We start from the raw sequence: 16,471 nt of genomic DNA on the forward strand, positions 1-16,471 counted from the left end.
CTGCTGCACGTGCCGTTGACCAGAGAAGGAGTGCATTTTCCCCTCCGAAGGCTTTATTCAATTACGTTAGAGGCCGGTCCGCAAGGTGCTTCCTTCTTGCGCGAAAGCTACGTTTTTACGCGCAGCGCAAAATTCTTTACGTCGCAGCTGCTCGTATAGCGCGTGATTCAATGCATGAGAGCAGATTTGATATTTCACGCAGCGGTCAGTTCACGGGCGCCCATAGCAACCAATCAGAGTTCAGAAAGACATTTCTGCCTCCGGTCTACTGCCCTAGAAGAAACAGAAGCAGAAGAGGTGTCCACAAATCTTTTTTGGCAGTACCACGACTTACGAAAAAGCTGCAGAAGACGCGGGTAAACGAGAAAACAATTTCTGAGATGCAGAACAGATTCATTTTGTGGGACATGCGGCGTTCTGACTACAAAAGTGTACATTTGAAGGTCATGCTGCGGGAAGAGATAGAAGCAGCGGTGGACTGTTCGAGAAGCCGACGTGGCGGCCCGCGGAGGACCGACGAAGTCACGAAGCTACGGACACGAGCCAACAGATGAAGCTTCAGTTCCATCGCCACCGTCCTAGCGTGGGGCCACGAACATCTGCCGTCTGGGACATTCAATCACCGCCGGTCGGGACCCGTCTGGAGGAAGACAATCTCCTCTACAGCCGGCATGACAGTAACAAGTTTCCATTTTTTAAACAATTGCAGCAGTACCACGTTACAATACAGTGGCGAACATTGCGGGACACCAGGAAGGGAGTTGCCTCAGGACAGAAGCCGCCGATATTTCGAACAGAGACTGTTCTTCTTCTGGGCACCGTCCTCATCATTGGCATGGTATTTAAAGGGTTAGGTGTGACGTGTTTAAAGGTTCATGCGAATTGTGGGTCAACAGCCCGGAGGGAAGAAAGGTTCCGTACGGGTTTTTACGGCCGGAGTGAATGGCTGCTTTGTTAGAGTGTGGAGGGGATTATGTGAACGTAGTGATCTAGGCTACAGACCGGTTACAGAAAAATGGAAGGTTCACGAACACGTGGACGAAACGGGACAAAAGGCAAGAATTGGCAAGCATAGCGAAAGATAAGGAGGTTAGTGGTTACGTAGGGAAAATTTCAGAACCAGCAAAGGATTTTTTTTTTTTTATTTGTAATGCAAAGTTGTGGCATGCAATAAAGAAAGTAGAAAGCAGTGGCCATGCAGAACATAACAGATGATAATGGAGGTAGAAGGGAAAAGCATATTTTATTTGTGAAGTGTTTCTAGGGTGCCGTGTGATTTGTTGATACCGGACGGGTGAAGAGCGTTGAACTTGTATATGAGATAAGACTCCCTATCACGTCTGTCACGTGTGGATCTAAACCCGGTTTCTAGAATATATAGTTTAATGTTATCAAAATTGTGACCAGGAACGTTAAAGTGTTCGGCGACTGCTTTGGGGAGTTTGTTGGACGTGTCGGTTCTGTGTCCGGTAAGGCGGTTGTTCATTTGTTGGCCGGTTTCACCAATGTATTGCATAGAGCAGTCGCCGCATTCAATGCAGTATATCACATTGGAACTTGTGCATGTGAATGCGTGGTTAACGGGGTGGGTGTAATTGCTCGCAGTGCTTTTGATGGAGTTAGCGTGTTGAACGTGCTTGCATGTTTTGCAGCGCGGGAGGTTGCAGGGTCGTGTTCCTGTGTACGGGGTGCTTGTTTTGCTGATTTTGGCATTGACCAAAGAGTCTGCCAGGTTTTTTGCGCGTCGGTATGTCACCTGTATGGGATTTGTGAATATATTGCTAAGTCGGTCACTGCTTTGGAGGAGGGGCTCGTGCTTCTGTAGAATGGCTTTGATGTTTGGAAGTGCGTTGGAATATCTTGTGATGAAGCTTATTTGGCACGCGTCAGGATTTTTTCGGTTTTCCAGAACCTCGTCTCGATCGAGTGTGAGTGCCTTGCGACGGAATTCGGTTAGGAGGGAGTCTGGATAGTCCCTTTGGGCAAGTGTACTGCAGAGTTCGTCAAGCTTATCAGCGTAATCTGTGTCGTTTGAACAAATTCTGCGTAGTCTTACACTCTGCCCATTAGGAATTCCAACCTTACAGTGACGCGGGTGGTGACTCTTGAAGTGAAGGTACTGTTGTTTGTCAGTTGGCTTTTTGTACAGGGTTGTGATGAGGTTGCCGTTGTCTAGTGATATTGTGGTGTCGAGGAAGTTAATTAAGTGAGTTGACTGTTGTGATGTGAACTTTATGTTGCTATGCGCGGTGTTCAGTAGATCTATGAACTTTTGAAATTCATGTTCCCCGTGTTCCCATATTATCAGTATATCATCGATGTATCGAAGGTACACCGTGGGTTTCAATGAGAGGGCGCTGATAACTTTGTTTTCTAAGAACCCCATGAAGATATTTGCGTATGTGGGTGCAACAGGTGTGCCCATACTTGTACCGTGTACTTGTAGGTAGTGCGGGACACCAGTGTGGAACCAGTGGGGAGGGAGGGGGGGGCGATCTCCCCCAAAACGTGTCTCAAACAGAGCTGTTTCAATGAGTCTCACTCCTACTTACGTACAAAAGTGGTGACCCGAACGGCAAACCTGGAACCCACGGCATGAAAACCGGTCAGGAAACTTCACCGCCCGTCGAGGTTTCCCTGGTACCGTTTCGTTTGCCACCGTACTGTATTTCGGACACTCAGCTCTGGTTCGCACAAGCTGAAGTGCTTTTCTCGACACAACGTATCACATCCCAGACAACGAAGTTCGGCTACGTTATCGCCAACCTGTCTCCTGAAGCAGCCGGTGAAGTGCGCGACCTCATCATTCACCCGGATACAAAGCAGTATGACGTTTTGAAAGACGAACTTATCCGTCGAACATCCCCATCTGAGGAACGTCAGTTACAGCAGCTGCGTACCAGTGAAGAGCTCGGCGATCGTCGACCCACACAGCTTCTTCGCCGCATGCGTGACCTTGTCGGTAACCGACAAGCATATGATTCCATTCTGCGTGAACTGTTTCGTCAGCGGTTACCCCACAACGTCCAAATGATGATTGCCGCCGCGGAAAAGACCAGCCTAGACGACTTGGCCAAAATGGCTGACAGAATTTTGTACTTCGCTGGTATTCCTACCCTGGGAGCCGTCGCCACACTCGTTTCTCGTCAGACTCCGTCACTTTCCACTGACACGGACATTTCCTCCGTCATTGCATCACTACACCAGTTGCAAAATGTGGTCTCAGCCCTCGTGGGCGAGGTAGCTTCTTTGGCACGTCATGGCTCCCCGTCCCCTCGACGTGACCTTCGCCCACAACGCACACCTACACGAGGCAGGCATCGTCTCCAGTCGTCAACCCAGGATACGCACTGTTCCATCCTGTTCCTGTACCATCACATGTTCGGCAAAGCCGCGCGTAACTGCCACGCTCCTTGCTCCTGACCAGGACCCCCCCTCCCCCCATTAACGGCTGGAGTGGCTTGGGGTGCCAACAGCCGACTTTTCCGCATCACCGACCGCGTGTCAGGTTGTTGCTTCCTTGTTGACACCGGCGCCGACGTCAGCGTCATTCCACCGACTCCAATCGATAAGCGCCACGGAAGATCCAACCACAACTTGCAAGCAGTCCACCAAAGGCCAGCAGTCAACCAAGGTACTGCGAGCCGCAGAGCAGGAGGCGTCCTTTGTCTTTCTTCATTTTTTTTCACTCTATTATACATATCCCCCCCCCCTCCATCAATAGGCTGGTACGAAAGTTGGAGAAGCCCACGGCTGCCGATGATGATTTCTCGCACTTCGAAAGCACACTCGCAAAGCCAACTGGAAATGACAACAGTGTTCACCTAGAGTGTGCTCAAGTTTTTCGAAGGCCCCCGAACAGATGTAGCCGTACTACATGACTACTCCGCTTAACGAGTTGAACGTAGCATCTTCATCAGATTTAATGCAAGCCTTTGTTCATTGGCACCTACGGAGAGGCAGTTCTTTGCGAAACAAATTCTACGGCCCGGCAGAAGACGCCTACGTGAAGAAATCTTCGGGAAACTTCTAGTATCAAATTCGCTTTGATGCTCTAGCAAATAATGGTATTGCTCCATGCTGATTTGTTGGCTGATCTGATGATGATCTGGCTGATGCTGATCATGGATAAGACTGGAGCACTGCGGTTGGGCCTGAATTTGTCCCTAACCAGCTGGGGGCAAGGTTACCCCCCACTGGTGATCGATTAAAGACTAGTTCACAGTCCGTTACAGGGGTAGATGCGGTAGTCGAAGTGGTGGCTGTATCTGATGTGTCATTAACCCCTTCCTCAATTTCCTGCTTTTGAGAACTCAGCGACTTATGCTGTCATTCCAAGGAGTACACCCCCTATGCAGAAGAGTGGCACTGAAGTTCCGAAGGCAGGGCCTGTTCTGGCTACTGAAGCAACACCTAAACTGCTCTTCGAGGAGGCAAGTGTACAAGTAACGCGTTAAGCGGACGGGCTATTCGTGCCAGAGGGGTTTCTAAACCTGTTGGTCGCTACTCGCGCGGCATAGTCCTTAGATATATCGTAAACTAAAATTGGACGCTCGGTATATCTACACCACCTCTACCCACCTTAGCTGCCCTACTAAAGCATTGCTAGAAAGATTATCGTGTACTGAGACTTTACGGTGACTGTTATTTGGTGCTGATACCCCAGAGAACAAGACGGCGGTCCATACGACGTACTGTGTGTATAGTATCGAGCTCATTACGGACCTTGGGGTGCGGTCACAACGGTGACCTGGAGTGCTGTCTCTTCGAACCTACGGTAAGTTGGCAACGTACCTCTGGTGTTGTGACTATGTACAGACAAAACAGGTCTAATAGGAATTAGTAGCCTGCCTCAAATGCGCTACGTAGTAACTCAATATCACGTGATACCTGCCCGCGAATCCCGAAGCGGCCTCCAATGTTTCTCGTGGCGGACGCTGCGATCGCAAAATTATCAGTCTCTGAATTTCGTTCGTATAAAAAATATGAAGGATCGAGACGTGATGACGTGTGTACGTCATCATAAAATTAAGTTGTAAGTCGTGATACATCAGAATATGGTGGTTGCATTTCACTTGACAGTCCCTTTAAAGAATGTTACCGGACAGCGCGCAAACTGGGGAAGAGGAAATGGTACTGGACGAGCACGCGCATTGTACAGTTTCAAAGCTCCAATCAAAAACAGGGACTGGAAATTTTCTCTGAAAATTCACCGCTAAATTACGCTGATGGAAGGAGGAAACAATTCTAACGCATAAACCATCACCCATGACCTATGAACCATAGGAATAACCCCACGATACTAAGTGTAGTAAGTGTCGACACGTGCCGAAGTATATTTCAATTATCGGATGTAATATTTTGAAACCAGCTTGTGCTCTAACAACAACAAGAACCATTGTGGCGGACAATGAGCCTGTACTCATATGATTGGAGCTCAACGCAACGCAGAGGCGGCTATTCCGCACTCAGTCTAGTGTAAGCAGGAAGCCATTCAACCTGGGTGCGGTAACAGGTGTTCGACAGAACCTTGTGCAACACCGTCGAGGTCTTGGAATGCTTATGAAATTGTGTTGGGAATTACTGGTGACTAGCGGTTTTCCGATTCCTCTTCGGCGCTCCTTTCGGTTTCCTGTTTTTCTTCCATTCTCCATTCCTTCACCATAGCAGAGCCAAACGGGGACGCCTTAATCTTTCGTGAACGACTTCCACTTGTCTTATGTCACTGTGTCATAACACATATAATGGGGAGCGTACAGCAGGGATGGGCATAAATACATTTTTTGAGTATTTAAATATAAATACAAAATACTTTGTTGACAGGGGTATTTAAATACTCTTCATAAATAGTTTTCAACATGAGTATTTAAATACAAAATATAAATACTGTATTTAAATACCGTAACTACTACCATAAATACTGTGAGGAAGATGTCATCTGGAATTATAGAAATAATTATGATCATAAGGACAAATCAGCAAGAAAGAATAGCATTTATTTGTTAGATTATCATGGCGATTTTAATATTAGAAATTTCTCGAAGACTGCTTCTTTTAGGCATCTTCTGTTCGGCCGTACAATCAGATTCGCAAAGGAGAACAGCATCTCCACAGGTGCCGATGAACAAATGCTTGTATTAAATTTGACGAAGATGCTTCGTAGAACAATGTAATCGGGTAGTCACGACCGTTGTCCGCAACAACAGTGAAAAACTCGCCATCTAAAATGGTTTGTCGCATGCGCATGCTAGCGCAAACCCGGCATAATTGCGCCCCAAACTCGCCCTTCTTCCCGAAAGGTCAAATGCAGGGCAACTTTAAGATATCAGTCAGTATATTCTGTATTTAAGAGTATTTATAAAGTATTTACAAGAATAAATACCCGAAAATTGGTATTTAAATATAATTATAAATACATTTTTCAAGTCTGTATTTAAATACAAAATATAAATACATGTATTTATATTTTAAATAGTATTTTAATTACAATGTATTTAAATACTGCCCATCCCTGGCGTACAGCTCCCCATGTCGTAGCTAGCATGAATGCAAGCCTCTTGTGAGAGAGGATGTGTTGTGGGTGAGTGCGTGTCCTCTTACTTCGTTGCGTGGCTTGGTAGGTTGAAGAGAGGGTAGCTAGCATTGTGTATCTGGTAGCATCTCTGAGCGGCAATCAGAGGGTGTGGGTTAGAATCTCACTGCTAGTGCCTTTTCTTCAACTGCCATCATTTTAACCATTTATCTGTTGTGGTTTTTGTTATATGACGCGACACAACTCCGTGCTTGGCCGAGTGCATACAGGTCAAAATGTTCTGCCTGACATTCTTAAGAACGTCTTAGATTTAGATAGTACCCCGAGTGTTCAAGTATATCCTCATATTCCCACCCGCACAAAAGAAAGAAAGAAAAAATAAACGAACAACGCAACGGCAACGCTAGTTCGCAACCTCTTGTATTTTCACACGCGGTTGAATCAATTCTATACAGGAAAACCCAGAATTTCAGAACGTACCTGGGATGTAAAGCGGTTTGCCAATGATACAGCGATCGCATTCGCCATACAGAGTTTGTTGCTCCACATAGGCTGCAATAAAAGCGGATAACACATTAATTGTAATGAGCAGTACTTAGTGGTACTTTCAAGGACACAACACCAATATTACTATATCCTCATACATCATTTTTATATCTGAAAGGGTGCGTGTGTGGGTGGGAGAAGGGGGTGCCCGTCGTTCTTGTACCCCAATACGTGCTGGCGTCCTGTACACAGGGCTACAGGCTATATAGAATGCTGAACGTGCGTCTGTTTTAGGAACTTATAGGATGAAGAGCGCAACGCGCATGGCTATGATTTTGGAAAAGTGCACGCTTACAGACGAAACTGCGTGGATCAAACAAAGCTGATAAATTTCATTTAGCGGGCGTCTCCTGAGAGTGTACGTGAGCTCGGGGATGGAGCCCTGGGCCCGATCCTCTTCAGGGGCCCGCCCGACTCAAGGGCCGACAGTTGCTAGCACAAGCAAAAGTGAGGCGCGAGCTCTGGGCAGGACACATCCGGAGTCATCCCCGGGGTCCGTAATTTCTCTCGCCGGCCGTGCCTGTCATCCCTCAATGCAGTAGAAAGGTATCTAAGCAAACACGCACATTGCATGAGCGAAACTTTGCACGTGCTTCTGGAACACAACAGGGGTTGATGGAAAGTAGCGGTCCATGGCGTCATAGTTAACAACGGTGTTGGTTCTTATTTACGCGTCCCCTCCCCGGTCATCCTCGCTCAAATATGTAATGCACCGTAGACATCTTGCGCTCTCCGTAGAGGGGAACGGTGAGCATTAGCCTGTATCTAGTCACTGCGGGTCTGGACTGGGCGACCACTCATGAATACTTTTCCTGTAGCTATATTCCAAGTTATTATTATGACTCAGCGAGATAGGACCCCTGCAGCCTCTTAGGATAAGCTTCTTCGAATTAGCAGCCAATTTCGTTGAGCTAGACCACTACCGCATTTTGTGGACGTTGAACTCAAATTCAGTTTCGTTTGTTTTCTAAAATTTTCTGTTCTGGACTTTTGGCAAATTCGACGACGAATCTGCTAGAGAATCTACAGTTTACTGATCATAATTTTGCAGCAATCCGGTCACTGATGTGTCATAGGGTCAAACAGAGTTACTCTGGGTGTCGAGTATCATGTGTTCATAGTATCATGTGTAGTGGATACAGCAAGCGGCACGAGGTGAAGCTTATGGCGTCGACCAAATCTGCTGCTACTATGGAAGCACTCAGTGATATCTTCGCTGCCCAGGGACTTGCGGTTCAACTCGTCACCGACAACGGTCCGCAGTTTACCTCGTCCGTTTTCACAGGATTCTTGAATCGCCTTGGCATCAAGCATATCCTAACGCCGCCTTATCACCCCAAATCTAACGGGCAAGCAGAAAATCTTGTGCGTTCGTTTAAGCAGCTTCTTCGTCGGCAGAAGGGAGGGAGGAACCAGGCAACGGGAGTTAACCACTTCTTACTGAAGTACAGGGTAACACCGTACGCCACAACGGAACAAACGCCATGCGAGCTGCTCAACAAAAGACACTTCCGCAAAGAACTCGACCTCCTCCGCCCAAACCATCAATATACTTCAACTACAGCGAGGGAACGGCAAAAGCGTAATTACGATGCTCACACCAGGGACCGAAGCATTGTAGATCGTGACGAGGAGGAGACACGAAGGAGAAGACACGAAGCAATCACTGGCTTCGGGCACTGTCATCCGCTCGTTAGGGGGCCCAACCTATCGTGTTACCACTGAGGAGAAGAAGGAGCACAAGGTGCATGCGGATGATATCAAGATTCACCTGCCGGATCTACTAGACTTCGGTATGTCACCCGACAGTGTGCTTCCTGACAATTCCGCCCTTGATGAGGATGCTCATTCCGACGACGTACCTCAGCCCCGAAGCTATACTCTGTCAGGGATCGTCGTGCTCTCCAGTGGTTCGGCTCAACGTAGACGGGAGGAGTGTAGTGGCGTCAGCTGAAGATACGCAGCCATGCTAGGGCACGTGACAGCTGATTAGCCCGAATACCGTCATTCGGAAACTGGAGCCGTTCTGGGAACCACGCATGTACATACTTAGGTTGATTAAACGTTTTGTTTTCTGGGACGTCACCTCTATCTGTACTGGGTTTTATCGCGTCATGTTCTGTTAAGCCATATGAATACAACAAAAGCTCTTACCATCGCCAATTTTGGACCGCACCTGGCTCCTGGTGTTAGACCCTGGAGGTGGAGAGAAGATAAGCTGCTTCTCTACATGGACGCTGCATGTTAAAGGAGGCATCTGAGTACAATACACGGGGTCTAATGACACTTTTCATCTTGAGAAACCAATTAGGTCAGTCGCTAATATTCCAAATACTGGAGGCATGTTGCTGTCATATGCCATGCCATGTATCGAAAATGTCTGGGAGAAGTATGAAGTGTTTTTATGACAGAGCACAACACACTTACGACAGAGCTGTAACAGGAAGCCGCATGATAACTGCACATTAGATGTATTCTTCTTGATCGCGGACACGATAATGAATTACAAGTTTTGTGGGAGTCCGAGAAAAAATATCAGTGCACAACATCGCATACATTAAGTAGTGGCATGGTTGCATAAAGAACGCATATATTTATTTAGTTATTTCTATGTGAGAAACACCTCAAATGCCCTCCTGGGGCGATACATGAGGGGGGATGCATATATATACATATAAACTTAATGCATGCTTACTCCAGCATTCAATCAATTCGACAAGTTTGCGACGAAATGAGGCAAAATTAGTGATAGATACCAGTGGCTGCGGCAGGTCGATCCAGTCAGATATAGTTTTGGGAAAAAACGAGCGCATGAAGTAGAAGTTGTGACAACGGATGGGCTCTCCTTTACACGAATGATCTCGCCTCGATGACGTGTACTTAGCAGGACGTATGAAATGACGGCGAATGGAAGAATCATAGTACAGTTTGCGAAAGGGACATAAGCGGGAACACTTCCTACGTGATGAGAGGCCAAGGGTTGACTTAAGCGAAGTGATGCTAGAAGGGTAAGAGTAATTGGAAAGGATGAACCCTGTGGGGGTGCGTTGAACAGATTCTACAAGACACAAGACAAGATACGTATTCTAGTTTGGGCCGAACCAATGTCTGATACGCAAGACATCTGACAGCGACTGGTGCTGATTTTAAAGTGCGACGAAGAAATCGTACGGTCCGATTTGCGTCATTAACAATAGCTTGGATATGGTCAGATCAAGTGGGGCTACAAGATAAGTTAAGGCCAAAGTATTTGTAAGAGTTGGACAAAGAGACGGGAGGAGGGCCAATGTAGTATTGATGCGCCAAGGTACACCCGGACCGGGAAAAGGGGAGGTGCAGACACTTTGGAGTGTCCAGCGGTAGCAGCCATAAAGAACACCAAGCAAAAATAGAGTTGAGGTCCTGCTGGAGGGCCAACTGGTCAGATGTTAAAGAACTAGGGAGATCGTTAATGAAGATAAAGAAAAGCTGAGGTCCGAAAACGGAACCTTGCCGTACACCGGAAGAAACATGGTAGAGAAAGAACGTTGTTAATGAGTGTAGCCTGCGTTCGATCGGAAAGGAAACTCAGGATCCAACGGAGAACATTAAGGTGAAGATTAAGCAGAGAGAGCTCATGAAGAAGACCCGGATGAGACACAGAATCCAATGCTTTTCTAAAGTCCAGGAAAAGTCAGTTTGGATAGAATGATCCATGTGAGATGTCATATCGAAGAGAAATCATGCTAACTGAGTTTCGCAGAGTAGTCCTTTGCGTAAGCTGTGCTGATAACGGAAGAAGTTATTATAGAAGATAGAATAGATACATAGATATAAAAGATATGCTGACTGAGACAGCGGAACTTAGACACGAGCGTATGTTGCTGCAGTTGGTTGGTTTTCGAAGGGTATCTTCTGGCGCGCAGTTCTGGTGTCGCTGTAAAGTACTGTACTTTTGCATTAATCACGAAGTAGGTGTACACGTACACGGCATTTTTGGGTGTATACGTATGGTATTGCTTGACAAGGGTGTTCGGTATACAGAGTCTTGAAGCACCATTTTTTAAATTGGGTTACACGGCGGAGCGGACATGCTATGCAAGACAGTATGTAACTTAGAAAGAAGTATTACATAAAAGTAATTAATCAATTTTGTGATTAAGCGTTATTATATATATATATCGAGATTGAGCAGTTGCAGGGGGCATTGTTTAATGCCAGTCCACAGCCTGAAACACCTGAAAAGAGTACGCGCTTTGGGATGTCTATCACCAGGTGTTATCACGGAATTCAGTTGACACCGAAACCGACAGCAAGCAACAACCAAGAACAATCGGAACGCCTAGCTAGGAATGAGAGATGAAGTCGCTGAAAAGGTTAGCCAGCTGTAGGACTGTCCCATGCCTAGCTAGGTTTTCTCACGGAATTTAGTCGACATCGAAACCACTCACCAAGCAACAGCCAATAATTGTCGCAACGACTTGCCAGGTTGGGATCACTCTCGTTTACACTTCGCAAAATAAACTTCGAGAATAAAATCCCCAAAATAAATCACGAAATAATCCACGGTGTAAAGATAAAGTCGTAAAAATCAACTTTTGCGATACAAACGCTTCAGATTCAAACTTTCAAAATAAATCGTCTCTGATTGGTCGACAGGCACGACAGCCTCAGAGCAGCGAAGGCTTTTGGCTCCTGCGTCTCAAAATAGTTCACCGCCGGGTGTGGCTTTTTGCGGTGGGCTGGGAACGAGAGTACCGAGTCTGGACGAATCGTTTACTGTATTTTTCGTCGGCCATCAGGATTCTGTTGACACTGCAGTTAATGCTTTGTTCTGCTGCTCGCCTGTCAAATTTGAGTATGTCGAACTCTGAATTCGCGTCGTAACTCACCAAATGAGTTCCCCGTGTTGGTTCCAGCTATGGTGGACACCTGCTATATTATGAACATTGTCGCGAACATCGCCATTGTCCTGCAGGGCTGCCTTGGTTGTGAAATCGTAGAGTTGAAAAGTCACGATCGACGAAAAAACCCGATACCTTGTGGATGCCTCAGAACCGCAGAATCGTGAAATCGGAACCTGCCTGTGTACATTCTTGCCTGTGGTTTTCCTTGTGAGCCTACGTTCTGATAAATGCAGGGAACAGGTACTCGAAATGCCTTTTCTGCAAATAAGCTGCATATGAATGTGAAGAAACTGTTTGTTTGCTTGCAAGTAAAAACTATTTTCTCTCGGATGAATAACTTAAGTCAGCAGAGGTGCCTTCATTTTTTGTAACCAGCATACGGTCATATCAAAGTGTAACGAAATAAGATTCTAATTTCAGGAACATCCACATTGATTCGCGCACCTTTCTAGACAACGATTTGCCATGCAAAAGCTGCAAGAGATGTATCTAGACATAATACTTCAAACGCTTTGTTTTCACTGGTCTTTGAGTACCCTGGAACCTAAGAATGCCGTTTTCAAGGTCTAAAAACCATGAAATTTTCTCACAGAAATTTTTGCATTTTTGTTATTCTCGTGGATATACAGTGCAAATTCTGATTATCAAATGGCGGAACTGAAGAAAACCAAGAGCAACAAGTAAAGTAAGTGAGAGGAACATAAACACTGCTTACATTGCTAACCTGTCTATCACAAGACATGTGAAAGGATTGCCAAATTAAAATTTAATAATACAAAAATTAGGCTGAAATACATAATTCCAATAGAAGGGAGAGTCAACATTAGAATAACAGGTAAATGTGAAGCACTGAAGTGTTGGCATTCTTCTGATGTGTATGATATACTGTACTTCTGTATTTAACCCATGACATATATGTTGTCAAACATTGTAACTTCTTGCATTCAACATCAAGATGCTATACCTATTCCATCTAAGCGACTCGTCTTTACACGGACACGTGGCACACCATTTTGGCACAAAGATTGGAGACCTCTGCTTGTTGGATATATCAAGCAAATACCGTGCCAAAATTGTGTTACCTATATGATATGCTGCACCTGCTGAGATATGTTACGGGAGAGAAAGACTCCTGGAGCGATTAAAGGAAGTGCATACGAGTACATATGCTTGGCAAACAAGTTGTACTAAAGTATAATTATGTTCGTGTTGAATTGACAAAGCATTAGTCATCTCATAACAAAGTGATAAAAGAAACTAGTGAGAAATGCAAAGCCGCAAGCACTGTTGCATGACCATGTTCACAATGGGCAATGATGCGTTTCACTTTGCGTACCGCGGACCGGCTATGCTCAATGAGTCGTTTGCAGTGTTTATGATTGATGTAGGCCATGGAAACTACAGATGAACTTTGCAGAGTGTGCAGTGATTTCTGTTGTGAACAAGACAAACCTCAATATATTCCCTTGTAATTTTGGCCCTAGTATTAATTGAGGTTAGGGTTTCTGGTACTTAGGTGTGCACCTCTCTTCCGATCTTTAGTGGAAATCACACATTAGTTACGTGTCTTCTAAGGCTCTTAAAAAATCGTCTTCTTGAAGTGCACACGAAAACTACCTTTCGCAGACACTACGCTGCTGGCATACAAAACCCTTGTACAAAGTGCCTTGGAAACGGTTTGGAAATGGTTCAGCTGAAAGCTGTCAGGTTTATCACTAAACAGTATGCTGAGGATCGGCTTAGAGGATTCATACTTTGTCCTCCCAGGATCCTCTTCACCAGGCTGTGCACATCATCTGAATATTGTGCCCTCTGTTCAGGTATCAATGTTTTTAAGTACAGCTTTTTGCCTTCTACAATTGCCAAACAGAATGCTATTGGTGGTGGAAACAGGGAACATACTTTGAACAAACCTTTGCAGACTGCTTGTTCCTGTCATAGCCAATGGGTGCAGTATGTATAAATAAGTTTGTAAAAGGCTGAACAAACAGGCAACACATATTGTCATATTGTGGTTTGGGTATGGTGAATGGGCGCGAAATGAGTACTGTTTCCCAAATTGTGGATTGAGTCTCCCCCAGGACAGCTGCAGAAGTAGCACAGGAAACACAGAGAGCTTAATAAAACGGACAGAACTGCACAGAAGTATGTGGACTTTATATCCTGCTGTATTAATAGATCTCTTCGGGTTTTTAAACAAATCACGGCATACTGTTCAACAGCGCCACCAATTTGGTGCAGTTGAGCTACGCTCAAATCTAGGGACGGACAAGGTCGCGCCTAAAAGGCACAGTCTTGAGGGGATTACAGTGGTCTCTGAAAGGGCACGCGACTTTCGGTCCTACTTTTCTTTCAGGCGGAGGCAGCGAACAAGTGCCCATTCGTGGGACCCAGCCCTCCCCTTCCGATTTGTTTCGGTTTCAGTCTGTCTACCAACGTCATGATGACATTTATATTCTGTTGAGTTTCTTACGTGCTGTCCGGGACATGTATGTAAGTAGGTATAAATAGTTAATAATAATGGATGAATAGTAAATAGGGGCCCCCACCAAGAGGGGGCCCCCACCAGTGCTCTTGTCGTGTAATTATTACTTTTTTGTGTAAATGGTAGGCCACTGTGTAGGTTATAGCCAATGTTACGCTTGCAGTAAGAACTGCCGTGCGCCAAACATTTTGTAGCATGGCCTGATAAAACCAGATTTGAGTATTTTATCACAATTTCCACTCCTCCGCCGACCATCCTGACGACAGGCTGAAATTACAGCAATGCTTGTGGTGTTCAAGTTAGACGCTCGTCTGATTACGGCATTCCGAGTAACCGCCGCCTCCAGACGCAGCGTCGCGTTGTCTACAGAAGAAGCGCGGTGTTTCTGCAAGGCGAAAGCGGGGCGTTTGCATGGTTGGAGCCCTAAGTCTTCAACTGCGACCACAAGCACTTCTGTGGGCATTGTCACGTTTACTTATAAAGCCTACGATTCGTCTCTAGCAGGCAGAGGGCAGAGGGGCCCCCACCAAGCAAGCTGCACTAAGCACTCTAAATCCAGCACTGCGTGCTACAAAACACATGCAAACACAAAAACCATGCGAGCGTGAAGCGAAATTCGTGGATAGCACCGGAAGAAAAGCTGGATGAGTGTCAGTCTGCTTAACGTTACACAGGGCTCTGACTATGCAATGAGCAACTTACTAGGTAAATTTTGTGTGGCTTTGAAGTGCCGATGATAAACGAGACTGGTAGCCAACGAAGGATTCGCTCATCTGCAGCGACCATTTAGTCAATAAGGACTGTGCGACAAACTGGTGGCGCCGCGATGCGGCCTCCGGAGAAAGTACCTTGCGTGATAGCCGCCGGGTAGCCAGCTTTGTTTATATGCGAAGTGCGGGCATCTTTTCTTGCCACAGAATCGCTAACTGTGCCTGCACCTAAAATAACTCTTCATTAGGGACCAGATGCTTAATTTATCGTGATTTCTACGCTTCCAATACCACCGAGGACTCGCAGCGAATAGCGTTTTTGACGCGCGTTCGGCCATTGCATGAGATGTGTTCTAGTTTCAATGAAACTGAATGAGGACCTGCAAAATGATCAAATGATTTACAGTTGCCACTTTCGTGACGGTGAAACGCCGCTGGATATCACCGCCAAATGCAACGACCAAACGGCAACCTATTTCCAGATAATGATTGATGTGTTTCATCGCAGGTGCCCAGAGCCGATATTGCTCCCTGTATGACGAGTCTCACAGTGAGAACAGAAGTTCTACGTTGCCCAAAAAGTTTAGTATTTACTGACCGACCATTTCACAGCTGTCGTCCCGCAAGCCTACGGCGGTAGCCGAGGTAAAAACTCATATACTTTCTTCTTTGAGGATCTCTTTAGCGTTATTGTATCTGAAGATAATGGAAAAACTGCAGTACAAGTTCAGGCAATAAGTTGTGACCCCACGTGTTTATTTGTATGGATAAAACGGACGCACGATGTAAATTTCAGTGACGAAGCTATGTGTGTGCAAAGACGACGAAAGGAATACAAGAACAAGACTCAGTCAAAAACATGATATTACAAATGGCTGGAGTCAGAGGAATACACGTATATAGCCTTCGCTAGCAAGCCAGGATTTTGTGAGGAGTCAAATAACCATCCTCTCGACGTATCACTTACAGGTGTTTTGACCGGACAGACGCGAGAGGCTGTTCTCCTTCCGTACTGTTAGATGCATTATAAATACGGTGGTTGCTTCTGTGCAGTTTGTCTCCATTCACTTCGTTCGCGCCCCAGAAAGGTTCCACATTATTTGCACTTCGAGGCTAAAGACTTAGCCCTTCTAATTACGGCGGTCGCCACGCAAGCTACGGCTCCACTTGAGAATGCATAGAACCGGCGGCGTGGTATCATGTCGGATACGTCCAAGACCCCCACTGGCGACGCTGTCGCGACGGAGCAGCGCGCCCCCTTTAGGTGTCGCACTATCCCTATAACAATAAAACGGAGGGCCACGCAGCAACA

At 46.0% G+C, this 16,471-nt stretch overlaps 2 protein-coding genes across 2 annotated transcripts; both read left to right on the top strand.

The window, feature by feature from the left end:
- Positions 1-2,595: 2,595 nt before the first annotated feature.
- Positions 2,596-3,423, top strand: LOC135389287 (uncharacterized). The gene has a single exon (XM_064619350.1). It carries the CDS (start codon positions 2,596-2,598, stop codon positions 3,421-3,423), a length of 828 nt encoding a protein of 275 aa, XP_064475420.1.
- A 4,780-nt stretch (positions 3,424-8,203) lies between these two features.
- On the top strand, positions 8,204-8,803 carry LOC135389288 (uncharacterized protein K02A2.6-like). Its single transcript, XM_064619351.1, has one exon. The coding sequence runs from the start codon at positions 8,204-8,206 to the stop codon at positions 8,801-8,803; it is 600 nt and encodes a 199-aa protein (XP_064475421.1).
- Positions 8,804-16,471: the final 7,668 nt, after the last annotated feature.

The sequence above is a fragment of the Ornithodoros turicata genome, chromosome 3 (assembly GCF_037126465.1).
Source record: "Ornithodoros turicata isolate Travis chromosome 3, ASM3712646v1, whole genome shotgun sequence".
Taxonomy (NCBI): Eukaryota; Metazoa; Arthropoda; class Arachnida; order Ixodida; family Argasidae; genus Ornithodoros; species Ornithodoros turicata.

What these genes read in the sequence shown, in the direction of transcription:
- LOC135389287 (XM_064619350.1), top strand. Translation starts at nt 2,596, where the DNA reads ATGAAAACCGGTCAGGAAACTTCACCGCCCGTCGAGGTTTCCCTGGTA.
- LOC135389288 (XM_064619351.1), top strand. Translation starts at nt 8,204, where the DNA reads ATGTGTAGTGGATACAGCAAGCGGCACGAGGTGAAGCTTATGGCGTCG.